At 51.2% G+C, this 16,365-nt stretch overlaps 6 protein-coding genes across 6 annotated transcripts; 2 read left to right on the top strand and 4 right to left on the bottom strand.

Moving 5' to 3' along the window:
- Nucleotides 1-3,004: 3,004 nt before the first annotated feature.
- On the bottom strand, nucleotides 3,005-5,665 carry FIBRA_00569 (uncharacterized protein; the record flags this gene model as incomplete). Its single annotated transcript, XM_012322462.1, has 5 exons — nucleotides 3,005-3,811; nucleotides 3,863-4,032; nucleotides 4,087-4,284; nucleotides 4,339-5,356; nucleotides 5,411-5,665. The coding sequence occupies 5 exons, from the start codon at nucleotides 5,663-5,665 to the stop codon at nucleotides 3,005-3,007; spliced, it is 2,448 nt and encodes an 815-aa protein (XP_012177852.1).
- Nucleotides 5,666-6,300: 635 nt separating this feature from the next.
- FIBRA_00568 (uncharacterized protein) lies at nucleotides 6,301-7,041 on the bottom strand (the record flags this gene model as incomplete). Its single annotated transcript, XM_012322461.1, has 1 exon — nucleotides 6,301-7,041. The coding sequence occupies one exon, from the start codon at nucleotides 7,039-7,041 to the stop codon at nucleotides 6,301-6,303; it is 741 nt and encodes a 246-aa protein (XP_012177851.1).
- A 1,209-nt stretch (nucleotides 7,042-8,250) lies between these two features.
- On the bottom strand, nucleotides 8,251-9,803 carry FIBRA_00567 (uncharacterized protein; the record flags this gene model as incomplete). Its single annotated transcript, XM_012322460.1, has 7 exons — nucleotides 8,251-8,407; nucleotides 8,466-8,838; nucleotides 8,891-8,992; nucleotides 9,043-9,089; nucleotides 9,144-9,412; nucleotides 9,475-9,639; nucleotides 9,678-9,803. The coding sequence occupies 7 exons, from the start codon at nucleotides 9,801-9,803 to the stop codon at nucleotides 8,251-8,253; spliced, it is 1,239 nt and encodes a 412-aa protein (XP_012177850.1).
- Nucleotides 9,804-10,087: 284 nt separating this feature from the next.
- Nucleotides 10,088-11,002, bottom strand: FIBRA_00566 (uncharacterized protein; the record flags this gene model as incomplete). Its single annotated transcript, XM_012322459.1, has 1 exon — nucleotides 10,088-11,002. The coding sequence occupies one exon, from the start codon at nucleotides 11,000-11,002 to the stop codon at nucleotides 10,088-10,090; it is 915 nt and encodes a 304-aa protein (XP_012177849.1).
- Nucleotides 11,003-11,213: 211 nt separating this feature from the next.
- Nucleotides 11,214-14,071, top strand: FIBRA_00565 (uncharacterized protein; the record flags this gene model as incomplete). Its single annotated transcript, XM_012322458.1, has 10 exons — nucleotides 11,214-11,571; nucleotides 11,896-12,062; nucleotides 12,120-12,465; nucleotides 12,528-12,975; nucleotides 13,038-13,149; nucleotides 13,203-13,233; nucleotides 13,288-13,432; nucleotides 13,491-13,693; nucleotides 13,749-13,803; nucleotides 13,903-14,071. 10 exons carry the CDS (start codon nucleotides 11,214-11,216, stop codon nucleotides 14,069-14,071), a joined length of 2,034 nt encoding a protein of 677 aa, XP_012177848.1.
- Nucleotides 14,072-14,472: 401 nt separating this feature from the next.
- On the top strand, nucleotides 14,473-15,886 carry FIBRA_00564 (uncharacterized protein; the record flags this gene model as incomplete). Its single annotated transcript, XM_012322457.1, has 2 exons — nucleotides 14,473-15,019; nucleotides 15,078-15,886. The coding sequence occupies 2 exons, from the start codon at nucleotides 14,473-14,475 to the stop codon at nucleotides 15,884-15,886; spliced, it is 1,356 nt and encodes a 451-aa protein (XP_012177847.1).
- Between the last annotated feature and the right edge of the window lie 479 nt (nucleotides 15,887-16,365).

The raw sequence follows: 16,365 nt of genomic DNA, 5'->3' as shown, positions 1-16,365 counted from the left end.
CGGCATATCCTGGTCGAAGTGGACTTCGGCGTGAGCACGCTTGCGTGATGAGCCTGCACTATTCTCCGACCCCGGCAGTTGTCGTTTGAAGCTCAAAGTGGATCGAGATCCGGAAATCATAGTAGGCTGCTGTGGTGCTCGATTGGGATTTCCAGATGCGTCACTGGCCGCGTTGCTCCCGTCCAGCATGCGGTCCACCCTGTCATTCTTCTCCAAAGGCTCCTTCAAAACCTCCACCCATAGCTGCTCAAGGTGCTTTGGGTCTGACCATCTATCCTCCCCCCTCCTAGTCATGATAGATCCATGATAGTCCATGGCAGTATTCAACCATCTGTGAAGCGTAGAAGTTTGGAACGTGAAGATTCTTGTGTATGTTCGATTTTTACTGTTCAATGCTTTACCATCGCCACCGCCTGTCGTGTCGTCGCCGCAATCAAACATCCGACTGATTGTGGAGAGAACCTTCTTGTTAGCGACATTGTGCACTCCCCATCGGATGCTGGCATAGAGGACCACGTATAGGATGGACTCCATGTCGTCCTGCAAAGAATGAGAATGAGACATATCAGCGCTAAGGAGGTCGATTGACATAAATTGCCAAGTCCCCTGGTCGTTTAAAATCAGATATTATCAACAGCAACATAACATAAATCATACCGTTCGTTCATATCTACGAGCTAGACCTTCTCGATCGGTCCGGCATGAAAGCTCCCAGTCAATCAAAATGCCACGCCGAATACCACTCCCAGGATCCTGGAACAAAATGATGTTACCCAGACTAATATCCCGATGCAATCGCCGGCATTTTATATATGCATCAAGCATAGCTAGACACATTATGTCAAACGTAAGTACTAATGTCGGATGTGAGAAGGACCAACCTTCAAAAGTGCAATAAGTGGAATGCAATAGCTCTTCCGTACCTCTGAAAGTTTTGAGGGAATAGCCTACGGTACCCAATGTTATACGATAGTGGACGTGAGGAGTCACAACAATACGCCGTGGAACTTCATCTGTGCCGCCCGTGCATAGCCATTTAGCATCGAGGTATTGATCAGTGAGTGTCCGTTGTATCGAAACTAAATTTGGTATGAGCCGGGCAGCACACATAATACAAGTTTCATCTCCTTACCATCGTCCATTGCCGATTGCTTCCGCTTACCTGTGGAACGGCTCGGAACAGAAGGCTCCAGCTGAGAGGGCACATCTCCATGATGCAGCAGCTCGGGTATATTCTGCACCTCGGCTTGGTGCAAGCCAATCAGGATATCCCCCTCCTTCTCGAAATCATCTCCCGAATATTGCCAAGTGTCCTTCAAGAACGCAATTCTACCATCTTCGCGAACAGCCCAGTATCCGCGTGTCGCCCGACTAGCCATAGACAAGGGGGACACAACCGGCCGGGATATGAGGTACCTGTGGATGCTGTGACTCGGGGTTGTTTCATCAAAAACCCTGACAGCCATCACTCTGGTCTCGAGATAGTGCTCGTCGACGGCCCGCTTCAGTGCCTTGGCATCTTTGACGTCCTCGAGTAACTGCTCCCGCACGTGCATCGTGACGACATCTCTGAACAACACTTCCTCTTCAGGGCTCGCTGGCTCGACTGTCATGTCGTATCCTCGTTGCGCGTCCGTGGCATGAGAAAATCGCCAAAGAAAATCGCAGAGAAACTCTGGGTGCTCGCGGAGATCAAAGCCCTCAGTCACAATTGCTCCCGCGCGATCCCAGCGGATAAGGCGAGCATGGCTACCGGACACTGACACAGAGAAGTAGAAAGTGCGATGTTGCCGAGCGCAAGCCTCAGTAGCATATGCGACATTCTGACCAAGCGCCTCCAGAGCTTCTTGACGTGTTCTCTCGTTCGGAATGTTCAAGATAAACTGATGAGAGGCACGGTCAGCATCAGGTTTGGGGTCTGTGAAAAAGTCCTGCTTTGGGTCCTTTTTGACCTCGAAGAATAGCTCCGCATAGCCAAGATGAGCGCGTGGTCTTCCATTCTTGTCTCTCGCTTCATCAATGATATCCTTTATATAGCAACAGATATCAGGTCGCATCGACCCCTTGCCGTGTGATTCACCTCTAGTTGATGTTTCGTCGAATACAAAGCCGGGACATCGAGACATTTTCTTCTTTCCGTCTCCGTTGAGCGCAGATATCTGTATTTCACGATGTGAGCATACAATGGGTGAAACTGAATTCCAGTCCACGCACCAAAGGCGTGTAAATGTCCTGTTCACGAGACGCCGTTTCTGGAATGTGCTTGAATGCGTCCTTGTCGGAAGGCATGCCTTTCTTGGAGGATTTTGGAAGAAAGTCACCCAGAAAGTCTTGCACAGGCATCGGCCCCAGGAAGAACTTCTGAGCTTCAATAGCGTACCGTCTGTTCCGCGCCGAAGCATGCTTTGGGTCAAGTCCGAATTGTTGTCCACCATTCACGTTCTTTGCGACGGGAGTGTGGTATGGTATCTTTGGCTTACTACTAACAGGCGTAACTGGAGGAGCGCTGGGAGCTGCAGGAGGAGTAACGCGCGACATTCTGGATTTTGGTCGGGGCTTTACTGCTGTGGAGGCCTTTGTTTTGGCTTTGCGCCTTCTGGTTGTCTTGGTTGTCGTGGTTGGAGACATGATGAAAAGTCGGGAGGTTTTATATGCGCTTGCAATTGTGGCCGAACTGCCACAGCCCACAGAGATGAACAATGAACATACGAAATAAGAACAAGTGGGTCACCCACTTCGGCAATGCGCGTCCGCGCGACAGCAACTCGATCGATTCCATCTATCACGTGCGGGGATCCCTGGGATCATGAGCAATGTCATGTCTACTAGTACTAGTGATTAAATCGTCAATCGTAGCTGCGGACGTAAAACAAACGCGGGACACGTTGTCGTCAGTATATATTGAAGCCTAATAATTCGATACAAGTCCTAGATCTAGCTATAGTACTTTTCCCTAAATTTTATTCTAGCGACGTTTACTGAATTTCATACTCGCCGAGGATATCTAACTACGGCGGCGGAGGGAAGACGCGCCTTCCTTATGGTTCAAACCGGATGCCCGCGATGGTTGGCCACTGCGAGTTGAGCGTCTCAACGGAGACGCAGGTCGTGGCTCTACTGGTGGCATACCCTGTGCAAGGTCTCCCCGCGACACAGAGCGTATCGTTCGCCTCCTTTTGGACCCTCTTCCATGGTCCAGCACGTCCTGCTCAAAGTGGACTTCTGCGTGAGCACGTTTCCTTGCTGAGCCAGCGCTGACCAATGATTCCTCCCTCTGTCCACTTTGAGTCGACAATCTCATAGATCCGGAAACCATGGTGGCCTGCAATGGATTTCCGGGCGTACTTCCAGAGGCGTTTCCAGCCGCATTTTTGGGCGCGTGGCGGTCGTCAGCCCTACGATCCACCCTATCATTCTTCTCCAGGGGTTCCTTCAATATTGTGACCCACAGCCGATCGAGATCCGTCGGATCAGACCATTTACGCTCTTTATCACGATCAACAGGATAATGGTAGTCCATGGCTGTGTTTAGCCAACGATGAAGTGCTGAGCTTTTGAAGGTATATTCTTCGGTATATCGCCGATTCGCCATGTTGTTGACTTTTCCGGTACCGCCACCCTTCGCGTCGTTACCGCTATCGAACATGTCACGAATAGTATCGAAGACGGTATTGTCGTCGACATTATGTGCCCCCCATCGAATGCTGCAGTAAAGGACGACATACAAAATAGACTCCATGTCGTCTTGCAGAGTATGGATAGTAGGTTTTCGAACATTAAGTTGGTTTATGGACATGAATTGCCAAGTACCCTAACATTCTAAGATGAGATATTGTCTATGTCAAGATATTTTGAATCTTACCGTTCGTTCATACTTGCGGGCCTGGCCTTTGTCATCAAGCCGGCATGAGAGTTCCCAGTCGATCAGAATTCCGCGCCTGACGCCATTTCCGCGATCCCGGTAGAGTATAATGTTACCTAAGCTAATGTCGCGATGCAATCTGCCACTCTTGTCATACGCATCAATCATTGCTGAGGATCGCGTGTTAACGTGATATTTTCGCTGGATAGTTTGTAAGAACCAACCCTGGTAGCCACAGTGAGTGGAGTACAGTAACTCCTCTGTTCCCCTGAACTGGTCCAGAGGATAACCCACTGTGCCCAACGTCACACGATAATGAACATGTGGAGTAACGACAATTTGTCGCATTGTGCCACCCACGCCTCCGGTACAAACCCATTCAGCGTCGAGATACTTGTCCGTAAGTGTATGATGGATACATTCTAAGACATCGGGCGGATTGGTCAAGGTATAAACGGAACGCTATTCGGACTCACCGTCGTCCGTCGCCGACTGCTTCTGCTTGCCCTTCGAATTTTTCGGAATGGGATGTTGCTGAGAGAGTACATCGCCATGGTGCAATAGTTTGGGTATGTTCCGAACACCAGCCTTGTGCAAAGCTATCAATATCTCACCTTCCTTTTCGAAATCATCTCCCTCATATCGCCAAGTATCTTTCAGGAAGGCGATTTGCCCATCGTCACGAACGGCCCAATATCCACGCGTCGCTCGGCTGGCCATAGACAAGGGCGACACGACAGGGCGAGATATGAGATATCTGTGGACACCGCCAGATTGTTCGTCGTCAACTTTTACGGCCACGACAGTATTTGCGAGATAATGGTTGTCGATGGCCCGTTTGAGTGATTTGGGGTCTTTAACGTCCTCGAGTAGCTGCTCCTGCACATGAGTCTTGATGACGTCCCTGAACAATGCTTCCTCTTCGGGGCTTGCAGGCTCAACCGTCATGTCGTATCCTCGCTGCGCATCCATGGAATGGGAAAATCGCCATAGGAATTCGCATAGGAATTGTGGATCTTCGTGAAGGTCAAAGTCTTCAGTAACAATTGAGCCCGCTCGGTCCCAGCGTATCAGACGAGCATGGTTGCCGGATACGGATATAGAGAAGTAGAATGTGCGGTGTTGGCGAGCACAAGCCTCCGTGGCATACGCGATATTCTGACCAAGTGCTTTTCGTGCATTTTTCAGCAGCTTGTCGTTCGACATGTTGAGGACGAATTGGTGAGACGTGCGATCGGCGCCTGGTTCGGGATCCGTAAAGAAGTCTTGCTTCGCCTCTCTCTTGACCTCGATGAATAGCTCCGCGTAACCGAGATGTGCACGAGGCGCGCCGTTCTTGGCTCGGGTGTCGTCGATAATAGTCTCCACATAGCAGCAAACATCCGGCCGCATCGAACCCGTCGCATTTGATTCGCCTCTTGTAGTCGTTATGTCGAATATAAAGCCGGGGCATCGAGATCTTTTCCTCTTTCCATCCGCATTTAGCGCATAGACCTACAATTGATGTGCTGAGTACAAAAAAACTGAGGTAACACTGAATTCATTTACCAGCGGTGCGTAGATATCCCGTTCATCAGAAGCCGCTTCTGGAATGTCTTTAAACGCACCCTTGCTAGATGGCATGCTTTTCTTGGCGCACTTGGGAAGGAACGCGTTCAAGAAATCTTGCACCGGCATCGGTCCTAGGAACGTATGTGTCTCTGCAGCGTGTCGTTGACCTCGTGCGTCTGCGTGCTTTGAATCGAATCCAAACCGTTGACTGCCATTCGCATTTTTGGCAATAGGAGCATTATATGGTGGCATTGTATTTTATTTCAAGGCGTAACTGGAGGAGTGATTTAGGGAGACAAGGTCGCAACATGGGACATTCTTGAATCTGTCCGCGAGAGGGGGGGGCCGAGCCTTTACCTTGCGCCTATTTGCCCTCGTGAATGTGGTAGTTGAAGTCATGGTTAGGAGTCGATGGAGTTTATAATTGTCCGCGATTGTGGCCGATCTGCCACGGTCCACAGCCCACATGGACTCAACTTGAATGAACAAGTCGGTGGCCAGCTTCGGTAAATCTGATGCACAGCGGCGCGTCTCAATCACGTATGTCACGTGCGATGATTCCTGGTGACCTGGTCCGGCTTGTCACTTGAAAGTTGTTCAACTTGAACATTTCATCGCTTAGCTCATTTTTTCCGTGGTGTGTTGAGTGACTATATAATAAATGTATTGTAACGTGAGAGTCATCGGTTCAAGGCTATCTCTTAAAAGCACCCACAAGAAGCCACAAATCATGGACGCTTGAACATGCATTTCGTCTAGTCTCAGTGACGTCCCATCTTTGCAACAGGAGCATTGAATGATAACTTCAGCTTGGTGTTGACGGGCATGGCTAAGGAAACAATATGAAAAGAGGAGGACCATTTAACAGATCCAACATATTCTCTACCCTAATCATCTCCTTTCCTCGAGCGACGTTTACCGGATCTCAGACTTGTTAAAAATGTCTGTTCATTGTGGCGCATGGAAGACGTGCCTTCAGAATTCGAATTTGAACGTCCAGGTCGGCCACTATTGCGGGTAGATCGCTTCAACGAAGATACAGGTCGTGCTTCAGCTGACGATGCATGTCCTACGAGATTCCCGCGTGACATAGAACGCGTTATTCGTCTCCTTTTCGACCCTTCGCCATTAGCAGAGACATCCTGTCCAAAGTGTGCACCAATGCGAGCACGTTTCCGTGCCAAGCTAGCGCTGTTTACCGATTCCTGTGCTTCTCGATTGGAGCTGAAGTTTGAGTACGACCCCGTTACATTCATAGGTTGTTGTGGACCTCCAGGCAGATCGCTTTTGATTGATCTGTGATCCATCCTATCGTTCTTCTCCAACTGCTCCTTCAAAACATCGTTCCATAAGTTATTGAGGTGCGATGGGTCCGTCCATTCTCCTCTGTTGATATCTTTCAAAGGAGAGTTATACTCCCTAGCCGTGTTCAACCATCTGTGCAGTCCATGGCTCTTGAACACAAACTCTCGGGTATGTACTCGATCGAACTTGTTGGCTCGCTTGGCAATGCCACCGCCTCGGATGTCGTTGCCACTATCAAACATGTCACGAATAATGTCGACCACGAGATCAGGGGACGTGTCGTGGGGTCCCCATTGAATACCACAGAATAGGACAACATACATTATCGATTCCATGTCATCTTGGAGAGTATGAACCGTGGGTGTGCGAACATCTAAAAGGTTGACTGACATAAATTGCCAGGTTCCCTGACGCAGTAGTGTAAGACAACGACATGCATGACAGAAGTTAACGCCCTACCGTTCGTTCGTGCTTACGGGCGCGTCTTTCTCTATCTATCGGACACGAGAGTTCCCAGTCGATCAGAATGCCACGTCTGACGCTAACCTCGTTATCCCGATACAGAAGGATATTGCCGAGACTGATATCGCGATGTAATCTGCAGGCCAAGTCATACGCGCCTAGCATCGCTGCGCATCGTGGTAAAAGATGACTTCAACTCAAGGCGGCGAGACACAAACCTTGATAGCCATTATGAGTGGAGTGTAACAACTCCTCCGTACCCCTAAACGTGTGGAGAGGATATCCGACGGTGCCTAGGGTAATACGGTAATGAACTGAAGGAGTGATAACGATGCGGCGTTTTTCTCCGCCGACACCACCGGTGCATACCCACGTGGCATCGATGTACCGGTCGGTAAGCGTATGGCGAGTCGAATCTACGATACCAAATGAATCAACAGAAGCCTAAACAGGACAGAATTTGCGCCTCCCATCACTCATTTCCGACTGCTTCCTTTTTCCTTTATGATCACTCGGAATGGCAGATTCCAGCTTCGAATTTCGTCCAATTCGAGGGGAAGATATTATTTCTACCTCAACCAGTTCGCTGTCTAGGACACCTAGTGTCAACAAGTAATATGGCCGATTCATGGCTTTACTAGTGTTCCGACTTTCACGGAGGGAGGCCTTTGTTGGCACCTGTTCAAAGCGGAGGCTCGTTACTGCTACCACTACTAGGTCGAGTGCTCACTTACTGCTAGTACTAGTACTTGTTCGTCGCCTAAGCTTGAGGGGGAAAGGTGGATGCTTTATAGATACGAGGTAAGTAAGCGCAGCGAGAGTGATCAAGACTGCAGCACAATCAGAATATTCCAATGACATCAGTTTCTACAATATAGCAAGATCCATACTCGCCGCACCATTCTAAGGTACTACTCGAGTAGCAGGACAATGACCGCTGTAATCTGAGTAAATGGATAATTCCATTTGGATGGCTCGCAATTGTCAGATCCCTCAATAATTAGAGCCGCCACACCATTTATTGATCCCCCACGGATGCGTATCTATATGATTATAAAGTCAATATTCTATTATTCCTCCTCTTCGCCTTCGACATTTAGATTACACAGTGACGATGGCAGCGAGCCCAATGTGAGTTCTCTGAACACCTCCCAGATAATAGTGCCATATTCCCAGTAGAACGCTCCAAATGCGGCACCCCCGAGGTGCGCCCAATGATTGAACAACCTGTACACGACGCATATTATAGCGACACGCCATCATGTTCGTTATAAAGAAAACTGACCTCCAGCCCCGCCAAATGCCCATGACATCTAGCACGAGCAAGGAACACAAGCCCCATTGAATTGGTATTGGGAAGGTTGGCGGTATTTTTGTGGCCAAGTCTGTGTCAGGGTATGCGAGGGCTACGAACGTCAACGTAGCGTATACGGCACCAGAAGCACCCAGCGAAACCGGAATCTTCGCAGCAGCCTCGGTGGTATTGGGGCTTGCACGCAATGATGACATCCAGCCGATGAACCCTTTCGCCGGTGGAGTGGACGCAGAAGTGAGAGGCGTTATGGACGAGGTAGGAAGCTTTCTGAGACGGGAGACAAGGCGAGGGAATGTTATGCGTGAAGCAGCGACGTGTGAGACAAGGTTAGCGAAGAGCCCGGCTACGACACAAGTTTTAAAAGTTGATCGACAATAAAGCATATCCGAACACACCGGAAACGAAGAATGCAACAAAGTGCCATTTGGGAGAAGCTTCCCGAAGATTTTCGGGGTCTTTACTATGCTTTTCAAAGAGACATTGAGACGTGGCGGAGCCTGCGGAAGCTTAGCAATAGCAGTATAGCGTAGATAAACAGCTTACGCACCGAAGGAAGCCAGTGCCATCGACCCCAGTACTACATGCGCTAGAGACCTATGGCTGCACAGACATCAGCACATTATTCATAATTATAATCATCGACTGCACCTGAACAGACTCGTCAACATCGTATAAGACCGTCCCGAAAGCGGGCTGTGCAAAAAACTAGTTTGCATGATAGCCCGCGTACGGGGGAACTGCCATGCGAGATAAAGCATCCCATTGACCGCGCCGATAGCCCAGCACACGCGCCGCCCTTCAGTCGTATCAAGGATGGGCTGGGCGATCTGAATATACGACCAAACCACCATTGCCTTGATCGTCTGGGGCCACTCTTCTACGGCATCCTTGATGTGCGCTAGGTGTTCTTGTAAGACCTATACGTCAAATTCGCACAGTTCTCGTAGAAGTGCAACGTAGATGCAAAAAGCATATGCACCTTTCCTAGAGTGTAGTACCTTGCTCTTCTCATCTCATCATTTGTTGGAGGCCTAAATTTCCACGCAGGGGCAGAGGAAGAGAGCTTGTTCGACCATTCGTAGGTGTCGGTATTTGTGAGCCTTGCTGTAACGCAAAACACGAGAACAGACCCAAAGGCAAAAAACTGCTCATTCATTGAGTACACTGCCGTTTTGTATGTACAATGGACTTATGCCACTGACCAGAACTTGGTTCTTGACTGACGGCGCTCTCACTTTCTCGGTGAACGATGGAAGCTGCTTGGTCCGCGCGATCTGCTGCCTGAATGACGGAAAGGTAGGGATCCATGGTGCTTTATGCACGGTATAATGTACTGTCCTTGGTCGAGAGAGGGAGAGTGGTCGGGTAGTTGTACGACATAGCGACACGAGTGGTGAACGCAGGTGGCGAAACATACTTAGGCGCACGCCGCGTCGTATTCAATGATATTGAACATCAACGTTCAACCTATGTCGTGCACGACCGCTTTGCAAAATGAGTTGATTCTAACAAACGGAAACAGGTAACAGTTCACGAAAAGCACAACAAAAGCACTGGACATTAGGGAGTGCGATAGGTAGTGTAAAGACCAGCTAAGCGGTAGCGACCTCGCTCGTCGGCGTCCTGCTCTCCTGGATCTTGTTTTTTGTCTCAAGAATGGTGCGCTCTCTGGCCGCTCTCCGCTCTGCAATAATGCGGAGGATATTCCCTCTGTTTGCTGTTGCACCCGTCCGCCACTTCCAGCCCTTGCTACCCGCCCTCGACATTCGAATGAGTGCTCCCTGCCTCAAGTCCTGGTAGTAATTTATCCTGAAGCTGCGCTCCAGCCATGCCAACCGCTCCTCGCGCTGCTGCTTGTTCATGTCTTCAATGGCTTGTGGGTAGTAGAACGGCTCGACAAGGCCGACAACTGCACGCTTGTACGTCATGCGTGTTGTCCTCTTGAAGGAGTAGTCATGGGGGTCCCGTAGGAGTGGTGCGAGATAGTTGTCGGTGCGAATATACGTCGTCTTGACACCGTATGCAGCGAGGAGGTATGAGCGCACGTCCGTCTTGGTCACAGACTGGGGAATGCGGAACGTGGCCTCGTACGGGTTGTACGGCTGGCCCGGAGGCGTGTGATTGCGCACCAAGCGGAAGAGGATGTTCGGGAGGTATACCTTCTGCCCGACGACCTGCTCTTCCTTCTGACCGTCCTCAGTCACAACCTCGCGCACACCGCGTACCCGACTTCGTCGCGCGTCGAGCCGGTCCAGCCATTCCTTCTCCGACAAGTCACGGCCGTCCTTCTGCATCAAATTCCCCTTCGCAAGCTCACGCTTGTACCGCGCGAGTTCAGTAGGTGTGAGGCCTTCGGGAGTCGCGTCAGATTCGACAGGCAATTCTGCATGCTTTCGCTTGTGAAGTCGGAGGCGACGAAGACGGACAGCCCTCGGCGTAGACGCTGTCCTAGCGACAGCTGCCGCCTCGGGGATTGTCGAGTAGAGGCGACGAAGACAGTGCTGCATTGCAGTAGCAATTACAGCCGACCGAGGACCTGGAGTTTGTTTTGCAGCATAGACGTGTCGAGATATGACTACCGAAAATGGCATGTATATTATTTGGCTTTATGTATGTGGTGGCGGGTCGCCGCCGTCGCTCCGCCATTCTTACGAGCTTGCTTCCGGCCAGAAGACACTCAGCTGCGAACCTTGTACGCAGCGATATTGGCTTCGCGCCATGGCATTTTCCCTATTTCGAGTCGGTCGCTTTCTGAGGTCGATATTTTCTCCTGCAGCGGTGTTCGTCGGATTCTGCTGCTTGCTTACCTTTATCTTCATCCTGTACCAACCTAATGCCGGGCCTGGTGCCAAACAGCGAGTCGGCTGGCAATCTTGGGAGGTGATATACGATAATGTTGGTGGAAGCGCCACTGATGCAAGTGTCAACACTGGCGGGGGTGCGCCTGTCGTAGGGACGCCCTCTCAGTCCGAGGACGTCGACTGGTGGAATGTGACCACTTCAACTCCGCAGACCATGGACTCAGCCAGTCTGCCTCTGGATGAATGGGATCCTATGTTACCTCATGCTACAGGCTGTGAGTTTGATCTTTTGGATTACGATGTATCTGCTCCATACAGTGCATGTTATGAATGCATTGTCTTTAGCAATGCAACGCCCGAATCTGATCATATGTCACGGCTGGGCTTTCCCCCCCTAACTAAGTGCACTTCCGAGTGCGCTTTTATTTCATTCGAAATGGTCTGAGCCCGTGCTTCTCTCATTCCTGATATACCGGTCCGGGCTAGTGAGTGCAGGTCATGCATAGCATATGTCGGATGCACATTCTTGACCATAATGAGATCGAGTTTCCGCTACATTTTCCACATACATGCGTAATACTAACGTCTTTGTTTTACAGTATCAGAAATTGTGATTACGAAGTGCTTTATAGACCCATGGTTTGCCGAGGTCCTTGCCGGCGACTTCTGCGCACCATCTACGACCAAGGAGGATGATGCATACAATGGTAAATGGGTCCGCATTCCGCGAAACTTGAATGTGCAGTCTGGTATGATGATGAGTCTAGTTCGTTGGTCACCCCTTATATCGCTACAATCCCGTACCAACTGTCTCTTTCAACAGAATATTTACTACCGCCGCACGCGTAGGCACGATATCCCACTAGTAACGGAGTTGCGCATCATGCGGGACAGCGAGAGCCCTTCTCCCTTCAGTCCTGCTTGGCATAGGGTAGAACAACCTGTTAGCCCATCTGGAAGTCCCTTGTACCTCTGGTACAAGACCGAGAAGACGCTCTTGCAGATGACCCCAGCGGAGCGGCAGAACGACCTTATCACAGAGATTGATATCCTCTTTGGTGATGATAAACCGTGGTACGGATTCGAGAGGGTCGACCGACCTGTTCTAGAAGCAAAGCCGATTATTAGAAGGGAGAGTGTCTGGGTGACCTATCGTAAAGGGGTTAAGGGTATGTCTCCCGACGCGTTCAGCCTGCATATATGCCATTTCTGACGTTACCAACCCTGTCAGTCCCCCCACAGGCCCCGCCGCTTCATTTCTCGCATGATGGACGTTTCAAGATCATGCAGGTCGCAGACCTGCACTTCTCTGTTTCTGCAGGGGCATGCCGGGATACCCCGCTCGCACCATGCAGCAACTCTGACAACTTGACATCTACGCTGCTCGCGCGTATGCTCGACATGGAGCGCCCAGATCTCGTGGTCTTCAGTGGGGACCAGTTGAACGGACAGGGTACAGCCTGGGATTCGCGCTCTGTGCTCGCGAAATTTGCCCGTGTAGTGACGGACCGTCAGATCCCATGGGCCGCAGTGTTTGGCAACCACGACGATGAGGATGGTGCGTCGCGAGAGCATCAAATTAAATATATGCAGGGGCTGCCGTATAGCCTCGTGCAGGAGGGTCCGAAGGATATTCACGGCGTGGGGAATTATGTACTGAAGGTTAAGAGCGCTGACGCGTAAGTAGTCTGAGGAATCAGCTTCAATCTCGTGGAACTGATCAATTTCTGGTGCTTTGTAGGTCGATGACGCACTTGTTAACCTTGTACTTCCTCGACTCAGGAGCATATTCTAAAGGAGCTCTCAGTTGGTTTGGATTCTTCGTCCCAACGGAATACGACTGGATCCATCAGGTGAGGTGAATCATCTGGCACTTGATCACACAGCTTACCAACTCGTAACATAGGACCAAACTGATTGGTTTTTGCAAGAGTCGTGTAAGTATGGTATAGACGCAATTTTTTGAGAACTATCGCTCACCCACGTCTTAGCCGCCATTGACCCAATCGAACGACCATTCATTCCGGATGGCGCGAAGGACTTTGGGCACATTTGGGGGCGTCAAGATGGAAGCCAGATGGCGCCTCCTCGTCGCTTAGCGAAACCAAACGCGCTCATGTTCTTCCACATCCCTCTGTATGTACTCATTCTCTCCGATATCGCCGATGTGATTGCTAACAACGGCTGCGTACAGCCAGGAAAGCTACGCTGCCGCAGACATCGACCCGATCACGTCTCAGGAGCTGAATGTGGGAGAGAACGACTTGGAGGGCTCGGGGGCGGCGAAGCAGCAAGAGGGATTCTTCCACAAGGGGATATTGCAGGCGATGGAGAGCGACCACGTTGCCGCGGGAAACGCTCACGAGATCAAAGTTGTGACGAACGGCCACTGCCATGGTTAGTTCCCCCCCCCCTCGAAGTGCGGACCAAGCTGATATATATACGGTTGCAGTTACGGAGAACTGCAAGCGTGTCAAGGGTGTCTGGCTGTGCTTCGGCGGTGGAGGGTAAGTCTGCTCGACTTCCTCGACTCTTCCTTCATTGTCTGGGTGGACTCCGCCCTCTTGGTCTTTCGCTGACTTCCCATGCTTTATATCGATATGTAGTTCGTATTCGGGATATGGCAGAGTCGTGTTCGACCGCCGCTTCCGCGTGTACGACATCTCGGACTATGGAGAGACCATCCGCACATACAAACGCACGGAACACGATGAGATAGTGGACGAGATGATCCTTGCTGGCCGGGGTGCGCCAGCGCCATACGAAGAGATATGATAGTCGTGCGTTTACGTATCTTTGAGATAGAGGGATACATGTATAGCAAGATCGGGTGTATTGAGATAGTGTACGGATATATGGTGGTATATTGTTATTTTGGAGATCATTAAGCTGGCATTATTATCGCCAACTTGAGATCCCGCACCAACTGAATTCCACACTTTGCGCGGTAGCATCATAGCCAATATGAAGTATCGATCGATCTCAGAGTGTCTTATCTTATCGTAATTTGCTTCCACTGGCGGCTGTGTCTGCTTGTCTGCTAGTTCTCCGTTGTCCGTTCTGGCTGGTTTTGTTTCCGTTGCCCCGTCTACCGCTGGCGTCTCGCCGGACGGAGGGCTACATATACCCCTTCTACTTGTCTGCGTGCACTTCGCCTCCCCATCGTCCGACCACTCATGAAGGCCCACCTGTCCGTCGCCTTCGCTGTATCTCTCGCTGTCGCCTCCCTTCCTGGGGCGCTAGGTTGGGGTGCGGCAGGGCATGAAATTGTTGCAACAATTGCCCAGATTCATTTGCATCCAGCGGTCCTCCCTGTTCTTTGTGATATACTGCATCCAGGATCATCCAGCTCGTCCGCTGGACCCCCGTGTCACCTCGCTCCGATTGCAGCTTGGGCCGACCGTGTGCGCGGTAGCCCTGCATACCGGTGGACAGCGCCCCTCCATTACGTAGGCGCGATAGATGACTCGCCTGGCGATGCTTGCGAGTTCCCCGGTCCTCGAGGATGGGCAGGACGACACAATATAAATGTGCTCGCCGCGGTCGGTAACAAGACCGCGGTGCTCGCTGAGGCTCTGAGTGGCGAGCGCAGTATAACGGATGGCGAAGTCGCGTTGAAGTTCTTGGTGCACTTTGTCGGTGACATGCACATGCCGCTCCATTTGACAGGCAAGGAACGGGGCGGGAACGGGGCAAAGGTGACCTTTGACGGACGCGTAACGAGTGCGTATCTTCTTGCCCCCGACAAATTGTGTTGCTGATTGTGAGTCCATCATTACAGACCTTCATAGTGTCTGGGATGGCTTGCTGATCGCGCAGGCCTTGCGCACCATCCCGGCAAACTACTCGCGTCCGCTGGCAGACGCACCGGGCGTCGAGGCGCATTTGCGCGGTACGATCTATGACTCATATATTCGCCGCATCATGCACGAGGGTTTCGGCGTTGGGGCTGGTGCCTCTACGGGTGCTGGCCGCTTTGATGGTGTCGACGAGTGGCTCAGCTGTCCTGCCGACGAAGCTCCAGAAGTCGCATCACCGGGGGGATTGCTTTCAGCAGTCTTCCAGAGCATACAAAACGTGCTTGGACTGGGCAGGCGGGACGATGCTATTATTGAGAAGAGGCATCAGGCTATGCGGCCAAAGTTCCCCGACGGGACTCATGTGAGCAACGCGAAGCGCAGCTGGGGCTCGTTCAGATCAACAATCGGGGACGAGAAGCAATGGGACGATGGCGTTCTATGCCCGTACGCGTGGGCGCGCGAGATTCACGAGCTCAACTGTGCGCTGCCCGTCTGGCCAGCAGAGCTGAGCGTTCAGCATTCCTCTGGGGCAGCCGATCCGGAACTAGACAGCCACTCGGGATGTGCCCATGACGACGACGTCGGTGCAGCGATGGCGGGACGTCCACGACCGCATCCCGACCTCTTGGAGCTGGATACCCCGGCATATGCTGGGCACATACGCGCACAATGGGTCGTCGAGCGCCTCCTTGCCATGGCTGGCATACGTCTTGCTGGCATCCTAAACGGTCTTGTGCTCGGAGGAGACCCAGACGATGAGATGTTGGCGAACGTGTATCCGCGACTCTGACAGAAGATGACAACGCTGCTGAATATCCAGGTCGCCGCTGTAAGCGCGATGACCTCGCGTACTGTATATTAATCTTAGAAGACAGGTTTATTATTTCATGTACGATGTGCGATGTAAATAGACATGCCCATTGTTCACTATCATGACCGTAACGGGCTCGGATTGTAGCTTGACATCAAATCCATGGGGTACGCTCTCGTCAAGGAATCCCTTAGTGAGGTTTCCAGGTAAACCGGCGGGTGAAGACTAGTGGAGCGAAGTTTGAATGGGATGAGAGCACAGATTGTTTACCGAAAACAACCACTGGCATGTACATCAATCCACTGGGAGGTTGGCGACATCACACAAAACGGTTGCAAACGATGTATGTTTTATTAGATCGCCTCTAATGCATGGCACGTTGATAGTCCGGCTGCGTCCGCCAGCCCATTTCGGTGTGTTATGGATCCTAGCCTGAGTACACCGTGCACACAGTACTT

This window comes from Fibroporia radiculosa (genome assembly GCF_000313525.1).
Source record: "Fibroporia radiculosa TFFH 294 genomic supercontigs, scaffold271, whole genome shotgun sequence".
NCBI lineage: Eukaryota > Fungi > Basidiomycota > Agaricomycetes > Polyporales > Fibroporiaceae > Fibroporia > Fibroporia radiculosa.
This window is presented reverse-complemented; position numbering and strand designations above follow the sequence as displayed.